General features: G+C 35.4%; 1 protein-coding gene across 2 annotated transcripts in view; it reads right to left on the reverse strand.

The window, feature by feature from the left end:
• Positions 1 to 18734, reverse strand: part of ITGBL1 (integrin subunit beta like 1) — a 292563-nt gene that overhangs the window by 141539 nt on the left and 132290 nt on the right. For both annotated transcript variants that reach the window (XM_055245292.2, XM_055245294.2), the window contains exons 4-5: positions 8032 to 8178; positions 410 to 532 (exon numbers count right to left, since the gene is read on the reverse strand). In XM_055245292.2, the coding sequence (XP_055101267.2) occupies positions 410 to 532; positions 8032 to 8178 (270 nt within the window). The remainder of the gene's footprint in view (positions 1 to 409; positions 533 to 8031; positions 8179 to 18734) is intronic.

Here is an 18734-nt window from a genome sequence, read left to right on the forward strand (position 1 = left end):
CCTTCAATGTCCCCAATAAGACATGAGACTCATGTTTTAGAAAGGGAAGACAAGGAAATGAAAATGTACACTTAAGAGAGTAAGAGAAAGGAAAATAAAAGTGGGTAAGGTGAGCAGAGGAGACGGTATTCTATTCTACTAGGACTACTGCAGAGCTATGCAGTTGGCCTGTTGCCATAATGACACGGCTCTCCTCTGGGGACAATTTGGCTTTGCATCTAAAAAGTACTAGTCTACTCTTAATGCCATAGCCTCACTCTCTCTTCTTATGTAAATGTTTTCCAGATAAACATAGGTTTAAACTAAATTAGTACACCTAGAGCAGAAATTTATGTAGAGATAAAAGAACAATGAAATAGGTGAAAAAAACAGGTACTTTTATTAATTTCTACAGAGCCAACATACATACCTCCACATATTTCTTCTGTTTCATCGTCTATGCATTCTCTGTCGTCACATTCACAAAATTTACCATACACAAGTCCACTTCCATCTGAATTATCACACTTACACCTGCCACAGTGACATGTACCTAAACCATGAAAACAAAAAAGACTGTTTGTTACATGCATATAAAATTATAGTTAATGAATTTTTATACCATCTCTTTCAAGAGAGTAGATAATCCAAATCAATTTAATATTTCAATTAGATACTTCTGTGGGCATGGTGAGGTAAAGCGCATGCTACTCTTTCTTGAGGTTATCTTAGCATGGCAATTATATTTTATATCACACAACTATTATTATTGACCTCTAACGGTTTAATGAATGTGAATTTGACCTCTCCAAGCGCAGAGCTCCTCCACACATAGCCATCCAACCAATGCATGAATGTCTTCTGATCACACCTGGGTCTGAAGTGAAATAAAGCAGCAAATTCTAAGCTTTGTGAGGGAAGCAACCTTGCTTATATTCCTCACCAGTATTTATTCAATGTTTTGCACAATGTTTGAACATACTATTTATATAAGAAATATTTGTGGAAATAATTTATTGTCAAATGCAGAAATAAAAATCATATGTGCCCCTGATAATTTCCCCTCTTCAGCATTAACTTATACTGATACACATGTCCTTACATTAATGGGACCAGAGTGGATTTCCTTAGGCATGGATTGCTGGAAACTCACCAGATTCTCAGGGGACCTCTGTGTCAGAGAGGCATGGTAGTCATCTGGTCTACCACGAGCCATATACTCATCCAAGTCTGAAGATTCTACCACATCCCCCAAATGTAATTTCACCAACATTAATATTGCACTCAAACAATTTTGAGAAGTGGAATGCCCACTTGAGAAATTTCCTTTTTAATGTATCTATTTTGAGTTTTAATGCTCATCACAGCCATCACCATGTATCAACTGAGACTTGATCACTCACAAGAAACCAGCCGCGACTCTGAAAATCCAACAGGGATCAAGTCAGCCATAGCCCTCCTCTCAGAGTTTTACATGAGCAAAAACCAATGTGATAAAATAAATACAGAAGTGCAAAGTGTTGCAGAAGCACATAGCAAGGGGATGTAACCGAGACCAGTAGGTCAAAGTCAGAGTCCCTGAGGCGGTAGCTGAGAACTAAAAGCCAAGAGAAAAAGCTAGCTAAGAGAAGTGAGATGGTGAAGAGGCTTACTTCCAGCACAAGACAATAGCACAGGCTCTGCAATAAAAGAGGAAGTGAAGGAAAAATATCGCATGGGATTGAGGTATGCAGAACAGCGTGAAAAGTGCATGAAACGAATAAAGCAACTTCAGATGCAATTCATGGAAGTCTTATAGGTCATGTTAAAGATTTCCAGCTTTAATCCAACAATAATTGGAAGACAGAAGCAAGGGAGTCCTGTGATCACGCATGAATTTTTACCAGATTACTCTGGTTGTCATGAAACAAAAACTAGATGAAGCAATAGCATAAGAGTGAATGAATTGAAATGAGGCAAAAGTGGATGCAAAGAAATAAGTTAAAAGACTGTTGTATTTGTCTTCAGGAAAGAAGACAGTGGCTAGACACATGATGCGATTAGTTTAGAAAGGAACAAATACATTCGGAGATATTTTTAGGAGAAAGAGTAGAGGGCATTTGGTGACTGAGTGTAAAGGGTGAAGGATGGGAAGGAACCAAAGATGTTACTGATAATTTGGTTTGAATTACTAGATACTGGCAAATCTATATGTGATGTATTAGAAAGAGCACGAACTTGTGAGTAAGGTACAGCTGTAGCTGAATTCTGAGTTTTAATCCTCACGAGCTATGCATTTTTAAAGGCATTGCTTTCATTTCTAATTCCCAGATTCCATATCTGCAAATAATCTCTGCTTCATAGAACTGCTGCCAATACCAAGTGATGAATATGTACCCAGTCATATTTCTAGAAGCACTGCTGAACCTAGTACATAGTAGGATTTGAGAAAATTTGGGTTCTTCCTCTTCTCCCATTAAGATATAGAGTATATTCGTCATACTTCCAAACATTTTCTCCAGAAAATATATTTATGGATGCTGACAATATCCTTGTTTTCATATCCTCTGCATGATTCTGTTACCCAGATCACTTGCAAGTCACTATTATCTATAAATTTTTCACTCACAGTTACATATAAATGGTGATTTTGCAGAATTTATTTTTCTACCTTGCAAATACTCATGTGAATTTTCCTGTTATTAAACTTCATTTTATTGCATTTTTCCATAAAAGCTATCTCAATTCATAAAAGTAATTTGAAATCTAATGCTATAATTTATGCTATTGCTTCATCTAGTTTTTGTTCTCTAATTATCACCCTTCTTTTTCATTTTCACATTTATTCATCCTGTCTCTCAACCACCCACATATCCAGCCATTAAGCTTTCTTGTTATCTGTTATGTTGTTTGCAAGGAACTAGGTGCTATAGAAAATAATGAGATGCTTAAAATTAAGTAAATCATAGACCAGGAAGAAAGAGATACCCTATTAATATGTTTCGTATAGCATTTGCCACAAGTCTATTGCAAAAGCCTTTGAGTCATATGTTTTCTTGTTTTATAAATACAGATGTAAACCCATATAAATATTATACATGTAACCATATACAATATGGGCCTCTCATATATAATATGAGAGCAAGAAGTCACTTGGTTAGGGCTGTGTATGAGGAAGTTTTTTCAGGAAAGATGGGAACGAACAGCCTCTGCCTCCAAATTCTATGACTCCTCACTGAAGTCCCCCATAAGCAGCTCCCTCTCATCCACACATCGGAACCTTTCCTGGCTGATGTGGGAAGTTTACAACAGCTCAGACTTCCTGTCTCACCCATAAAGCAGAATTCACAACTGAGCCTCAAAGACATGGCATATGGACGCCCAGGCAAAAGCTCCAGACTCCTGTGCTCATGCTATGACACACAGCTTCTCTCTCATGGTTGCCAGATAACTCAGCCTCTAGGATTGGTCTTCTGCCTTACACTTGATTATTTTAGCTCCGAATTTTCATAGTGCCCAATAGAGCTGACTCTCTCTAGGATGACTGACCAGACGTGTACACCAGCCCACACCCCTGTGCAGTGGTGCCTGGGCCTCACCCTGCTCTGCACACTGGACCTCCCTTCTAGTTTTCCCACAAAGTTAGCCTCTGGAACACGTTGGTCCCCAGCTCTGTCTCATCCTGCCCTTCAGTCTCATTCCCCAATCCATTTAACTCCTCTTCCCCTTCTGCTCCAAACTACTTCAGAAAACCACACTGTGATATGAAAGGGAAAGATTAATAGAGAGACTTCATAGGCTAATGCAATTTGGGGGAAATGGTCCTGAACTTGGACGGTGGAAGTGGGTATTAAAAGAAAGACAGGTGAGAATGAGATTGCCAAAGAAAACATGAAAGGCTTAGATATTTCTACAAGAGTAAATGAGACAGAAAAGATTAAATGCAACACTGAATATAAATGTATCTTCTGGCCAATTGCATTTCTGGTAATTTGCCTTGAATATACACCTCCAAAAATATAAAAATATATGTGCACTAGATCATTCTGTGCACTATTATTTACAATCCAAAAAACTGACTACTGTCTAAATGCTCAAGCATAAGAGCTCGATTGAAAAAATTGCAATGCATACATAGAATCCAGTCCTATGCTTTTGACAAAATAAAGAGAAGGATTTCTATGAACTGATTTGGAGTGAATTCCAGGAGTTTATGTTGAGTGGTGAAAGCAGAGTGCAAAAGAACACATGGAATGAATGCACAACCATTTGCACAGGAAAAAAATGAGAAACAATAACACACAAATATGTCTATTTATCTTTACACAAAAAGAAATACATGCACAGAGACGGAAGAAAGCAATAAATTTGGTTATTTATAAGGTGAGGGTAAGCAGGGTGCAAGGTTTGATGAAGAGAGGGATGATTCTCTGAGTATGCTTTTCTGCATAGCTATGACTTTTAGAAGCATGTTAGTGTACTATACATTATAAAATATATTAATACAGATGGGAAGGGATTATAAAACCTAAAATTGAAAGTGATCTGAAATAAATAAGCTAAATTGTATTTCAAACGAGTACCATAACCACGCTAAAAGAGAATAAAATAAGTCTGAGTGACTTATGAACACAGCATTGGACTACATACCCCAATCTTGGGCATGATTGAGGTACAGTGAGTGGGGGGAAGTGGAGAAGGGTGGACTGCAAATCCTAATCTCTTTTGGTAGATCTGCTTGGTTTAGTGGTGTCTGCAGCACTTCTAGAAGTAACTAGAGATGTAGTATAGGATTGAGCAAATAAGTAAATACGTTGGTGGTATTGGGAGCCAGGGTTCTCCCTGTGAAAATGGGACATGCAAATATGGAATGGAGAAAACAAGAAGTAATCCTGTGAGGTTGGACTGGAATTAGATGTATTGGTGTAAATTCATGATCTCTAAAATATGCATGTATGTGTACGTGTACATGCATATCTGTGTGCAGGTATGTGTATATGTATTTGTGTGTATATGCACAGGCATATATTTACTAGTGTCAAGATAAATTAAAATGGAGACAAGGCCTAAAGAATCCCTGAGCAGACTAAGCCAGCTAGGCCTCATAAATGATCCTAACCTTGCCTGATAGGCAAAAATAAGTGAAACTTAGCTTATTTCTTGTAAATGTCTACATTAAAGAAGAACAGAACTTAAGTTTAACCAATCAGAAGCAACCAACAAACTTATAATTATATAACTAGGGACTTTCCAACAGGATAGACTAAATAAGGCAACTGTATAACGTTAGCCAATCAACTATTCTTCTTTGCTTTCTTTTTCTGTTCACCCTATAAAAGCCTCCCACTTGCATTCCCTCAATGAAGCTCCTGAACCACTTTTGATTTGGAGTTGCCTGATTCATGAATCATTGTTTGTTCAGATAAAATAAAAATTGTATTATGCTTCAATCTACTTTTTTTGACACAAGCCTGTTTGCAGAAAGGGCCAAGAAGCAAATACACTCCAGTGGAAATAAGCATCCTTGTGCTCACAATTTTTATTCAAATACCATTTTCACTAAAAGGAATCACACGCTGTTTGGATAAGTGGCTGATTCCAAAGGTGCAGTGAAGCAGGTCCAATATGACCCTGGAATATGTTATTATGCCAACAAGTAAAGAATTGCAAAAACAAAACAAAAAAACAAGGGAGGCATTTCACAGAAACACAAAAGCTATCCTGATGGGCTCTAATACCTAATCTGGAAAACTCTGTGCACCAGAATAATTATGCACAAAATGAATAACAAATCAATGAAATAATAAGAATTGTGCTTCTAGACTAATAAGTCACTAAGTAAATGAAATATCAAATAACTGGTAAATGAGAGAGGAGGATTCCTGTTTGTGATGGAATTCTGAGTGCCAACTAGTCAATTCAGAGAGAATGTTACAGTTCATAAATCATCATTTTCCAGTCATCATTGTCAATACTGCGTCAGGTGATTGTCATCAGCGGATGATAAATCTGGGGTAATTTTAGTGAGGAATGTGATATGTGTATGGCTTTAAAGTATTTCCTCATAGAATGCACATTTGTGAAGAGGGTAAGTCAGAAATAACACAGTTGAGACACCAGCCAACACCTTGACAAGCTCATCAAAACTGACATCACCAATATGAGCAGATGGACATCTTGTGCTTCCAGATGAAACACTTTGAGAACACAAAACCATTTCTGTAGTGTTTTACCTAAGAATATGTATTATGAATCTAATCATGGGGGGGAGACATCAGACAAATCCAAGGTAAGTACACTTTTCTTTTAATAAAATGGGGACAACTTTCTTCACAAGTTTCAATGCTCTAAAGCCAAAGTCTGTGGAAATGGCCCAGATTAAAGAAGACTAAAGAGAGATATAAACATAACGTTTTCAACAGTCTGAATCCTAGAAGGAGAGGAAAATGCTATACAGGACATTACTGGGTCACTTGACTAAACCAGGTTATGAATAAAGGTATTGCATCCATGCTTAAAAAATGAGAGAGTACAGATGTCCTAGAAATGCATTTATATTGCACCAAATATGTTTTATCATCTACTGAAACACTTCTGTATGTTTCCTCCTTTAAGATATGTTAATGTGGTGAATTACATGTTTAGATTCCTTAATATTAAACATCTTCAGAATCCTAGACTACCGCGTTTGATTATAATGTTCTTTAAAAAAACCCTAAATTTGATTTGCAAACAATAAATAAATAAATCCCAAAATAGATTTCAAACCCAAAACAGAATTCAAGTCTTGTTACTGAAACAAGTTTGAAATGAATAATATTTTCAAGATGAAAGATGCTATGGGGTATGCGCATGTGCGCGTGCACACGCACGTGTTTGTGTGTGTGTGTGTGTGTGTGTTTGGAGGGGTGGGTGTTATGAATTGGAAGTAGAGAAATCCTACTAAGAAGAAAGAAAGACTGAAGTGCTAGAGAAATATGATAAGAACATCATGAACACAGAAAGGGACCTAACTGCTAAGATCATTTGTCATGACCCCTGACGGATCCACTCACACCTCGCTTTGGATGTGGTCCTGATTCCTATGAGCAAAACACCTTTAACTGAGCTCAGTCTAAAACACACAGTCAGACTGTGGGGAATTCTCAGCTCTGGTTAGAGATGGGCCCTACCAACAATGTGAGCTTCAGGAGGAAAGGTACTCATTCGTGAAGTCAAATCCTCACCTTTAGCATTTAGAGCAATGGGTCACACACTCGATCTATATTAAAATCCCCCAGAGAGCTTTAAAAAAACCACCAACATCAAGGCCACACACCAAAGCACTTGAAACGGAACCTCTGGTGTACTACATGAGAACTGACAGTTTATTCCTTTCCCCTTGGGATGCTGATTGTTCAACCATGGTTGAGAAAATCTGATTTTGAGGCTTCACCTGCCCAAATGCAAAAAGAATATTTACTTACAGTAATACTCGCTAAATACCATTGAAACCTAAACTGCAACTCTTTTATATGATTTTGCTAATAAATTTTAACAGCATCGCTATAATTTTGTAAAAAGTATTTTCAAATAACTTCAATGAAATAAAACATATTTTGATCAAACAAAAAATCTTTCTGTGACTATATCCTTCAAAGAGCTTTATAACCAGTATATCTGAAACTTCTATCAAATTTAAAGTATTTGGTTCTATTTTGCGAAGGTAAAAATTCAAAGCACCCTTGATCTGTAACAGAAAATAATTAAGTCGGTTTATATAAATCCTTTTTTAACAGATGTAATCTGGTATTCAATATCATGGCTCACAATTTACATAAAATGTTGTTGGGGTGTTGTTTCCAGTGAATATCCTGCTAGAAGGAGGCATTTGGAACAGCTGGAAAGCATCAAATTTGCCAGTCTCAGCAAGATGGCATTTTTTTCTATTGATTTATCTGAATTTCACTTCTAAAAAACATACTCAAAAGCAGTCTCACTCTGAGATTCGACATTTCTGCACGCCCACATATTTCCATTAAGAACAAAATTTGATTATTTCACTTAACAATTTTCACAGGGTATACTTCTTACCTGCATTAGAGCAGATGATGTCTTGTGAATTCTTGCACATTTGGTTACTTTTCTTCTTTGTCAAGTCACAGTTAGTTGGGTACTGGCAAGCATCCCCATACCATCCCTGGTCACACTTGCACTTGCCACAGTCACACTTACCATGGCCTGGGGATTGAACAACATCTAGTCAGACTCAAATTGTTTTCCAAAGATAACCATTACTGTAACACATACTCTTAACAGTGACATTGATTTGGGACTGAGCTATAATAAATTGAAACTCGTGTATATCACAGTGGCTGAGGGGTAATGCTATTATATAAAATGCAATGGAATATGCAAATTTTATTTCAATAATCAACTGATAAATTATAAAAACATTAATTTACAAAGACATTAGGATAATACATAAAAAAGCCTAATAAATCACATGGACAGAAAACTCAGCACTGAAAAGCCATTCTATCCAGCATCTCAGTATTTAAGAGACAAAATTCAACGAAAAAATACTTCTAGTTTACTGTATTTTACATAACACATTAAACCACAAACCGTGAATAAAGACTCTTACATGAAACTCTACTAAACTAAACACTGGCCTTACTGTTACTCGAATTAAACATGTAATGAAATTTATGGATATATTAAACACCAACTTCAGTAATATGGACATAAAATACATATATGTTTTGTTTCATATTCATCCGCCTCCACATAAATTTCTCAATCTTTAGTGTTCTCAATAGTCATTTTGCCTTAATGCATATTGTCTTCATTGTTGTGATCAGTAACATTATTAAGTCCTGCTTGATGAAGCCTATTTTTTATTGATCGCACATTAGTCTGACACAAGTGCAAAACATGTGCAGTACTTGGTCCTTGTCCTCAAAGAACGTACAAACTCCAAAGTCAAGGCTAATATACAAAGAAGCTGATGTGATTGTCAGCCAGAAGTGACCGTCACCTCGAGTTAAGTTGAGCGATACAGTCTATGACCTATAGACATAAGAGCGGAGACTTTCTGGACTTCCTTGACTGTTAACTGGCCCTTGAAAGTTGAGCAGATTCTGAACGGGTTACAGGAAGAGTGTACATATATTACTCAAGACACATTACTACTATGTCTAAATGCCTAAAATTCATAGGCCACCTGAAGTCATTGATCTGATTCAGTGTGGTAGCTGAAATCCATGGGATATGGTCCAGGTGGTTGGTCAGTATGAATGGCTTCGAGGCTGCCCATTTGGGCATGTTCAGCAAAGCCTGAATCTGTGATTGGCTGTGACTTTAAAACTGCTCTTTATGTGGACCAGTCCATGTAAATGCTTCTATTTCTGTTGCATTTATAAAATTAATTATTCTATTTTATAACCAAAACCTTGCAAGTCTTTTAATAGGAATTCATTCTGTTCAGCGCACGTTACTCCATCAAATTGACTGCATCATTTTGCATTCCCGCCTGGCCCTACAAAATATTGTCAATCTTGCCCAACTTAGTATCATTTATAAGCATAAGTGATCTCACCTGTCAACCACCTCACCTATTTATAAAAGCATTAAGCCAAATTCTTGCAGTGGCTAAGGCTCTTTGATAAATCAACTATCTTGGAAACTGTGTTGACTCTTTAATAACATTAATGTATGAGGTTGAACCATATGGAATTGCCACTTTCATAAGTTGAATATCAGCTGTTTCTTATGTTTCCACACCAATAAACAGTCTTCATATAAACAGTAAAGAAAATAGAATTGATTTAGAAGATAAAGCATTATGGTAGCAGTAATTTAGTGAGTCAAGAATAAGAGACTACTCAATGTGATTTTTTAAATTTTATACTGAATAGGACATCTTAGATCCTAAAGTATACACAGTAGAGATGGGAAATAATTTGTGGGTCAAAGGTAACATCTTTTTAAAGGTGAGATGGTTAAAAATAGAAAGACAGGGGGAAAATAAACAAAATGTATACAGGATAGGGAGAGATCCATTCCTTCCAAACTGACCCAATGAAGCATCAATAGAAGCAATATTCTAAGTTGCTTATCCCCTAAAGTGAGTTCATGGAGGCTCAGTTTCATGAAACTCTTCGCAGAAGATTCTAGGTTAAAATAAACATGGAAAAGAGTCTGCTATCTTCTGTTCTATTGTGTCACAATATATATCAGCACACTAATGAGCCTCATATGTCTTATCATGAAAAATATTTTTAAATTTTAGCTTAGAATTTGCAAAACTTTGGCTAGGAGCCCCTTTTTCTCATAACCTGTATTAGCATCTTAGGTACATGCTTAGACTAACACTGTGTCAGACACTGTAATGTGTTTTCAGCTTCTTCCTTAGCATCTGTTTGGAGGCAAAGATGACAGCTAATGTCAGACAGGGCCATCTGCCTTTACATTCGTTCTAAGCTTTATGCCCAGTAAGGGTTCCATGATTTTCTTGCATTTAGGAAAACTCATTGAATAGGAATTGATTTCTGACTGTCAAGAATTATCAAATAGCCTGTGTAACCTTGTTTAAAGATAAATATTTTTTCTAAGGTTAGTAAGAGCTTTAGCAGACCTCGGGGGATTAGGTTGCTATATTATTGTGGCAAGGTAATCTCCATCACAGTGTCAATAACATGGCTTCAAAAAACACCTCATTTTTCAAAATAATTTATTTGTTATGGATTAGTTTCCTGAATCTTCCATAACAAAGCACCACAAACTTGGTGGCTTAAAAAAACAGAAATTTATTCTCTCAGAGTGATGAAGACTAGAACCTGAAATTGGTCGGGTTGGTTAGTTCTGGAGGACCTGAGGGAGAAACAGTTCCATGCCTCTCTCTCAGTTGCTGGTGTTCTGGAGGACCTGAGGGAGAAACAGTTCCGTGCCTCTCTCTCATTTGCTGGTGGTCGCAGGTAATCTTGGGCATTTCCTGGCTTGTAGCAGTGTAACTCTGCTTTGATGATACTGCATATCCTTTCATATGCTTATTTGCAATACATCTTCTTTTTTTAATTTTATTATTATTATACTTTAAGTTTTAGGGACATCTATCTTCTTTTGTCCATTTTTGTATTGCAATTTCAGAGACTTTTATATATATGATTATATAACATATATAATTATATATACATATATGCATACATATATATCTGTTTCTATATATATGTTTAAAAATTTATATATACATGTATATGTATGTTTATCCTGGATGCAAGTTCATTGTCATATATATGTATATATAAAAAACATATATGTATATCAACATATATATACATGTATAACCAGGATACATATATATGTACATAAATTGTTACATATACATATATGTACGGATATATGTCTATATAAATTGTTGTATATACATATATATGTACGTAGCTCCTGGATAGAAGTTCATCGTCACAAATGTAAGTTGCAAATATTCTCTCCCAATTTGTGACTTGCCTTTTGTTCTATTAACAGTACCTTTTGAAGAGTAAACGGTTTTGATCTTAATTAAATCCAATTTATCAAGTTTTTTCTTTAATAGTGGTTTTTGTGGTATCTACCTGAAAAACCTTTGCCAAACTCTAGGCTTATTCTTCTGCTACAATCACAGTCTTGATTACTCTAATTTATCTATCTTGTCTATCATCTAATTTATAGTAAGTATGGAAATCAAGTATTCTGAGAACTCCAACTTTGTTCTTTTTAAAAAATTATTTTGGCTCTTGTAGTTCCTTTGATTTTCCATATAAAGTCTAGAATCAGTATGTTGACATCAGCAAAAAAGTTTGCACAGATTTTGATAGGAATTGCATTGAATCTATAGATAAAAGTAGAGAGAATTGCCATCTTAACAATAGTTAGTCTGTGAATACAGTGAAATATATTGGTTGATTTTTTAATGTTGTACCAGCCTTGCATCTTGAGATATACCTCATTTGGTTGGTAAGTATTATATTTTTATGTATTTCTTTATATATTGGATTCCATTTGCTAATATTCTATTAAATATTTGGTGTTCTATGTTTATAAATCATACTGGCATGCAGTTTTGTTTGTTGTAAGGTCTTTGTCTACTTTTAGGATAAGGAAAATTTTGCCCTAATGAAATGATTTGAAATGTATTCTCTAATCTCCTAGTTTTTGGAAGAGGTAGTATAGAATCAGCATTATTTTATCCTTAAGGGTTTGGTAGAATTTGCTAGTAAAATCATCGGAACCTAGAATATTCATTTTCACAAATGTTTAGCTATGATTCACTTTGCTTGACCAATATTGGCTATTCAAGTCATCAATTTCTTTTTAATTGATTTTGGCAGATTGTGTCTTTCAAGGACTTGGCCCATTTCATTTAAATTCCTGAACTTAACAGGCATAGACTTGCTGATATCGTAAGCTTACTATCTTTTTAACATGCATAGTGTTGGATATTATGTATGCTATTTGATGCTGATGCTGGTAATATTTGTATGTCCTGTATGTTTCTTGATCAGTCTGCTTAAAAATAAATCAATTTTATTGTTATTTTCAAATAATCAGTTTTTGGTTTTATTGATTTTCCTTACTATTTTTCTCTTTTCGATTTCACTATTTTTTTCTCTAATCTTTATTATTTTCTTCCTCCTCCTGTCTTTGGATTTAATTAGGTTTTTTTTCTATTTTCTAGGGTAGAAGTATAAATTAATTTTAAACACTTCTTCTAATGTAAACATTCAATTGTGTAAATTTTTCTCTAAGTACTATGTTAGCTGCAATCCACAAATTTTTGATGTTATATTTTTTCTTTCAGTTAAATATTTTTATTTATAAATTATTTTATTTTTATTCATTATTTTTAATATCCCTTGAGATTTCCTATTGACCTACGTGTTATGTAGAAGTGTGGTGTTCAAATTTTTTTCAGATCTATTTCTGTAATTTCTAGTTTAATCACATTATTACATGACAGTACAGTTTCTTTTCAATTTCTGAAGGCTTCTATTATGACCCAGAAGATGATCTATCTTGTTCAATTTTCCTTGTGCATTTGAAAATAATGTATCTTCTGCTGTTCTATAAATGTCAATTTGGTCAAGCTGGTAATAGTTTTGTTCAGGTTTTCTATATCCTCACTAAGTTTCTATCTACTTGTTCTGTCGACTATGAGAAAGGAGTATTGACATGAACTACCATTGTGGATTTTTTCCCCTTTCAGTCTGTCATTTTTTTTAATTTATGTATTTTGAAATGCTTTATGTGTATATATACTTAGTATTTTTAAACTTAGGATATAATTAATTTTTCATTGTGTAATATCTCTCTTTATCCCTGATATTATTTCTTGTCCTAAAGCCTAGTTTGTCTATCATCAGTATAGTTGATCCAGTTTTCATTTGACAGGTATTTGCATAGAATACCTTTCCCATTCATTTATATTTAACCTGAAAATATCTTATCTTTAAAGTGGTTTCTTACAGATTAGTTGTGTCTCAGTTTTTATACAATCTGACAATCTCTATCTTTTAACTGGTGCATTTAGAGAGATCACATTTAACATGATTTTTTACATTGCTGGATATAAATCTACCAACTTTCTAAGCAATTTTTATTAGCTTTATCAGTTCTTGTTTTTGCCTCTTCTTCTGCTTTCCGTTTTGTTTATTGAGCATTATTTTTTATTCTATTTCCTCTACTATTTGTATACTTTGATTTTTAGTGGTTGTCCTAGTGTATACATTATATATCTTTAATCAACCAGAGTTTACATTCAAATAATATTGTACCACTTTACATGTAATTTTAGGAACTTAAAACATTAAATTCCCAGCTCTTTCCTCTCATTCTTTGTGCCATTTTACTTTTGCATAAACACACACACGTTTCCTATAGACACACAATCTACTGCCATTAATTTTGTTTTAGACAGTCAGTTATTTTTAGAGCAACTAAAAATAAAACTATAATGCTATTACACTTTAATTTATTCCATTTCCATTGCTCTTCATTTCTTTGTGTAGATTCAAGTTTGTCAAGTATCACATGCCTTTTGTCTAAAGAACTTTCTTTACATTTATTTAGGGTAGGTCTGCTGTAATCAATAGCCTCATAAAAATCCTTGTTTTCATTTTTGGAATATACTTTTTGCTGGATATAGAATTCAATGCTAACATTTATTTCTTTCAGGCCTTCAAAGAGGTCACTCCACTTTCCCCAAGCTTGCATGGTTTCTGACAAGAAGTCCCCTGTCATTAGTATCTTTGTTCCTCTGCATATGTTTCTTTTTCTGTAACTGCCTGTAAGAGTTTCTTTTGTTTTTGTGTTCGGTAATTTGAAAATGATAAGTCCACCTCTTTGTTTTTGTGTGATATGTTTTCTTCGTTATTTATCTATGTCAAGCTTTCATTTATTTACGTTCCTGTTTCCTTCTCATAGCTGCCATGGATACTCGCAAGTGCCCTAAGAGCAAGGAGACGTATTACCCTTCCCCCAACAGTGAAAGATTTTGTTTTATAGGGGAAATAGGTACTAAATGTCTGGATAGTGTCATGACCATCCTGGAGGAGTTGCTCCTCTCTTCCTTGAGTTCCCCACTTCCTGGATCTGTTTTCAAAAGCATCCTCCAGTCCTTGCTGTGAGAGCACAGTAGGATTTACAGATACAAATCTGAAGAGGGTGTGGACTCTCAAATTCTGCAGCACCTGGGGGCTTCATGCTCATTCACAAGGGCCCATTGGGCCGCTACCAACTTTCCCATCACCCTTCTCAGCCTAATTGTGTCTGCCCAGCTAAGCCTGAGCTCATTTCTCTCTCTCCCTTCATCTGCCTACCTATCTCCAGATTTGGGGCCAGTTGCTTTTCCTGTGACTTCAGATCTTGGATAAATTCAGAAACACATGAGGATTTTTAATTTGTCCCACTTTTCTTCAATGTAAGAATGGGAATCACACTTTGTAACTTTCTACATCCCTAAGTGGAAACCAGAATCTTAAAGCCACTTTGCAAATAAGTTCATCAAGAGTAAAGAAAAACTATAGCTCACATCTTCAACACCTGTGATGCTACACAGCCCTGCATTTACATGTATATTGGAAATAAATAATTATAGCTCAGAGATTACGTAAATACAAAAAAAGATAATGAGTTACTTGTATTTGTCTTTTTAACCACTTGGAATGTTTATTTGTATTACATTTTAAAACAGCATACAGAGAGTTGTAATGTGTAACTTCTGAGGTAAGTGCAAATTTTTGTTTATGTATAAATTATTTAACTTAATTTTGTAATATCTTTTAAAAGTAAATGTATTATTCTACATACATTGTTACTTAAGACTAAAAAACAAATTTAAAAATTTGATTGTTAATTATCTCTTCATGATTACTACTGGCAACAATTTTATCACATAGAGAATGATAGATATTAAAAATTTATTCTCCCTGTGCATCCGATAAGCTAAGTGTACCACTGCTACAGCCTCATGATAACCTTGAAATAGAGGTATTTTAATTTGAACACTTAGTTGACTCTGCCAGCTAAAATCCATTTGCTTTGTTCAAATATGTAAATTCCCAAAACCTGTTTTGTGTCCTATTTTCCAGTGTATTCAAATATGCTCAGTTTATAATAGATAAACTCAATTTTTCTCTAGTCATTTTTGAGCCACCATGGATTCCTAAGCCTTCTCCAGTAATAAGAAACAAAAAAACTATGTAACATCTAAAATTCTAAGAAAATATTGTGAAAGAATTATTTATCTGATATTACAATTATTTCATGATTTGAGATAGAAACTTCACCATTTTTAAGACAGGGCACCAGTCCCTGGCTTGCTTCTCAAGCTGAGAAAAAAAAATGTTCCTTAGATATTTCTGCTTTCCATTCCTGAGAGCATTTTCATGTGGACAATGGAAGAATATAGAGGGCTCCACTGCCTCAAAATTAAAAGGTCTCTACTCCTGTCCTGCCTGGACACTAGCTAGCCATGTAATCTTGCCAGGAAAATAAAAAAGAAGAGAAGAGGAATCTAATAATTATTGGCTTCCAGTACTATGATAAGCACTTTATGCAAGCTAGTCTGATTTTCATAATGAGCCAATGAGATGGGCTTTGTTTTTCCACTCTACAAGTGAGAAGACTGAGCAGAGTTTAAGTAGTTTGGTTTGGCTCAAGGTCACATAGCTGGCAAGCTCAAAAGATATGTTTTTCCCATGACAGCCAACATTATCTGTTTAGTTCTGGAATTTAGCAATGGACTTGAAAGGACTCTTTTGCTCTAGGAAGAGTGGTGTTAGTAAAAGCTATGGATTGGTTGCTTGATAGCACTGGTTTTATTTTTACTGCTTCCTTTGAAACACACATGCTTAGAATTGGATTATTCACAATCCTTCGTGAAAGAACTGTAACAGCAAAGTTATTGAACTTCACGATTTAAAATTGAATAATGCTAAAACTACATAAAATAATTCAGAAATCTAGTCATGAAATTTTTCTTGACCTACCTCACTGTGTTCATGTGCAAAATTAAGAGATTGGATTGAATAGCCCCAAGATTCCCTTCATCTTGAAAATCCCATACTATACCCTCAATTATTTTCTTTTTCTCATAACAAAGTAGTATTTTCAAATTGGGCACTCAATCTATTAAAACAAGGGGGTGACAGGCATCAATTAATTGTGATCAGATCTTGTTTGCCACTAAAAGCAACCATGACCAGTTAAAATTCTATGTGTCATTCAGAGTATCCATTAAAATATTGCAGATAATCATGATATGTTTATTGTTAAGGTGTGTTTGCATTAATGCTACTAAAATTAGGGGGTTTTCTAACAATCTGCGACTAAAGGATGAAATTGAAATTATAGTAAAGCAAAACACAATATTTTGGCTGAACTTAGAAAATTTTATAAAGTCAAACATATATTCATGTATCAAATTCATGAAAGTTATATAAACACACACACACAAATACAAATACACAAGCACTAGTTTGGGATTCAGGAAACCTCTAGGTGTTAGTATAGATTATGCCACTGCTAGCTCTGTGGCCTTCAGCCAGTTGGTTAATCTTTTAATTTTTCTGGTCCCAATATTTTTGTCTGGTAAATTAAAAATGTATATGAGATCAGAATTTCTTGAGGGAGCCAAGGCATGTCCCTTTAAGAGTGTATCAGAATTATCTTCCTCTGCCCTGTTTCATCCACATAAATCCCCAAAACTTGGTGACCCTTTCCCTACCAGAGAATCCATGATAATAAAAGAGAGTATGGCATATCTCAGGTGTCCTGAGAAGGGAACGAGAGAAAGGGAAGACCACTAGATTTGATGACAGACATTCTCCGTTCTCTTTGTCACCTTCTAGCTTTCAGTTCTAAGACTCTATTTGTCAGAAATCTTTTTTAAAAAATTTAGATTCGGGGGTACCTGTGCATGTTTGTTACATGGGTATATTGCCTAATGGTGTGGAGTGAGCTTCTAGTGTACCCATCATCCAAATAATGAACACTATATCCAAAAGGTAACCTTTCAACCTCTACCTCCTCCCTCGCTCCCCCTTTCTGGAGTCCCCAGTGTCTGTTATGTCTGTCTTTATGTCCCTGTGTACTCACTGCTTAGCTCATTCTAAGTGAGAACATGCAATATTTGATTTTCTGCTGTATCAGAAATCTTTAAAGATTCCTCCACCTTTTTTGCAATAAAAACAATCCTCACTTTAGTTTCTTCCTTGGTCTTTTGCCTTCTCGCTGGGCTTTTTTTTTTTTTTTTTTTTTTTTTTTTGAGACGGAGTTTTGCTCTGTCTCCCAGCCTGGAGTGGCGCAATCTCGGCTCACTGCAACCTCTGCCTCCTGAGTTCAAGCAATTCTCCTGCTTTAGTCTCGCGAGTAGCTGGGACTACAGGAGTGCATCACCATGCCTGGCTAATTTTTATATTTTTAGTAGAAACGGGGTTTCACCATTTCAGCCAGGATGGTCTCAATCTCCGGACCTCATGATCCACCCACCTCGGCCTCCCAAAGTGCTGGGATTACAGTCGTGAGCCACCGCGCCCGGCCCCTCGTGGGGCATTTTATTTAAGAGTGTCTGTTAGCATCAGATACACCAAATGACAGAGCCTCTCAAGCCTGAAAACTTAACATCTACCAATATTTATTGGTCAGTGGAAGTGAACTTGATAATCAAACAGGAATCCAAGACTCTCGAAATGTTGTATCTAGAATAGGAGACCCGAGATAAGTGAAACCTCCCCAGTTTTACTGAAAAAAAGAAGCATCTTCACAAATCACTCTTATTTCCTCCCTCACTGTAGAGGAAGGACACTAACTAAGTCACATCTAGAATTCTAAGAAAAGATTGTGAAAGAATTCTTTATCTGATATTATAATTATTGTATGGTTTGAGATAGAAACTTGACCATTTTTAATACAGGGGCACAAGGAATCTGGTTAAATGAAGAATTACATGCACATTTATGTGTGCATATACGTGTGTCTATGTATCCACATATGTATGTAAGTATATGCACAGGAGATCAACAAGGCTATAAACTTTCTTTTAAATGGCAACTCAAAGTAAAAGCACCGTGTAATGAGATGATATTTAACATTCCTCCCAGTGGTGAAAATATTTTTCAGAACTCTTTGAATGTGCATCTTTGATAAACATTAATAATATTCTTCATCTGACAGTGCTGTGTTCTTCATCCTAAGTTCCACTGGTTGCCTAAGGAGCAATCTCTGCCCATAGCCTTATTCCTCATGCCCCAGCAGGA

This window comes from Symphalangus syndactylus, chromosome 15 (assembly GCF_028878055.3).
Source record: "Symphalangus syndactylus isolate Jambi chromosome 15, NHGRI_mSymSyn1-v2.1_pri, whole genome shotgun sequence".
Lineage (NCBI taxonomy): Eukaryota > Metazoa > Chordata > Mammalia > Primates > Hylobatidae > Symphalangus > Symphalangus syndactylus.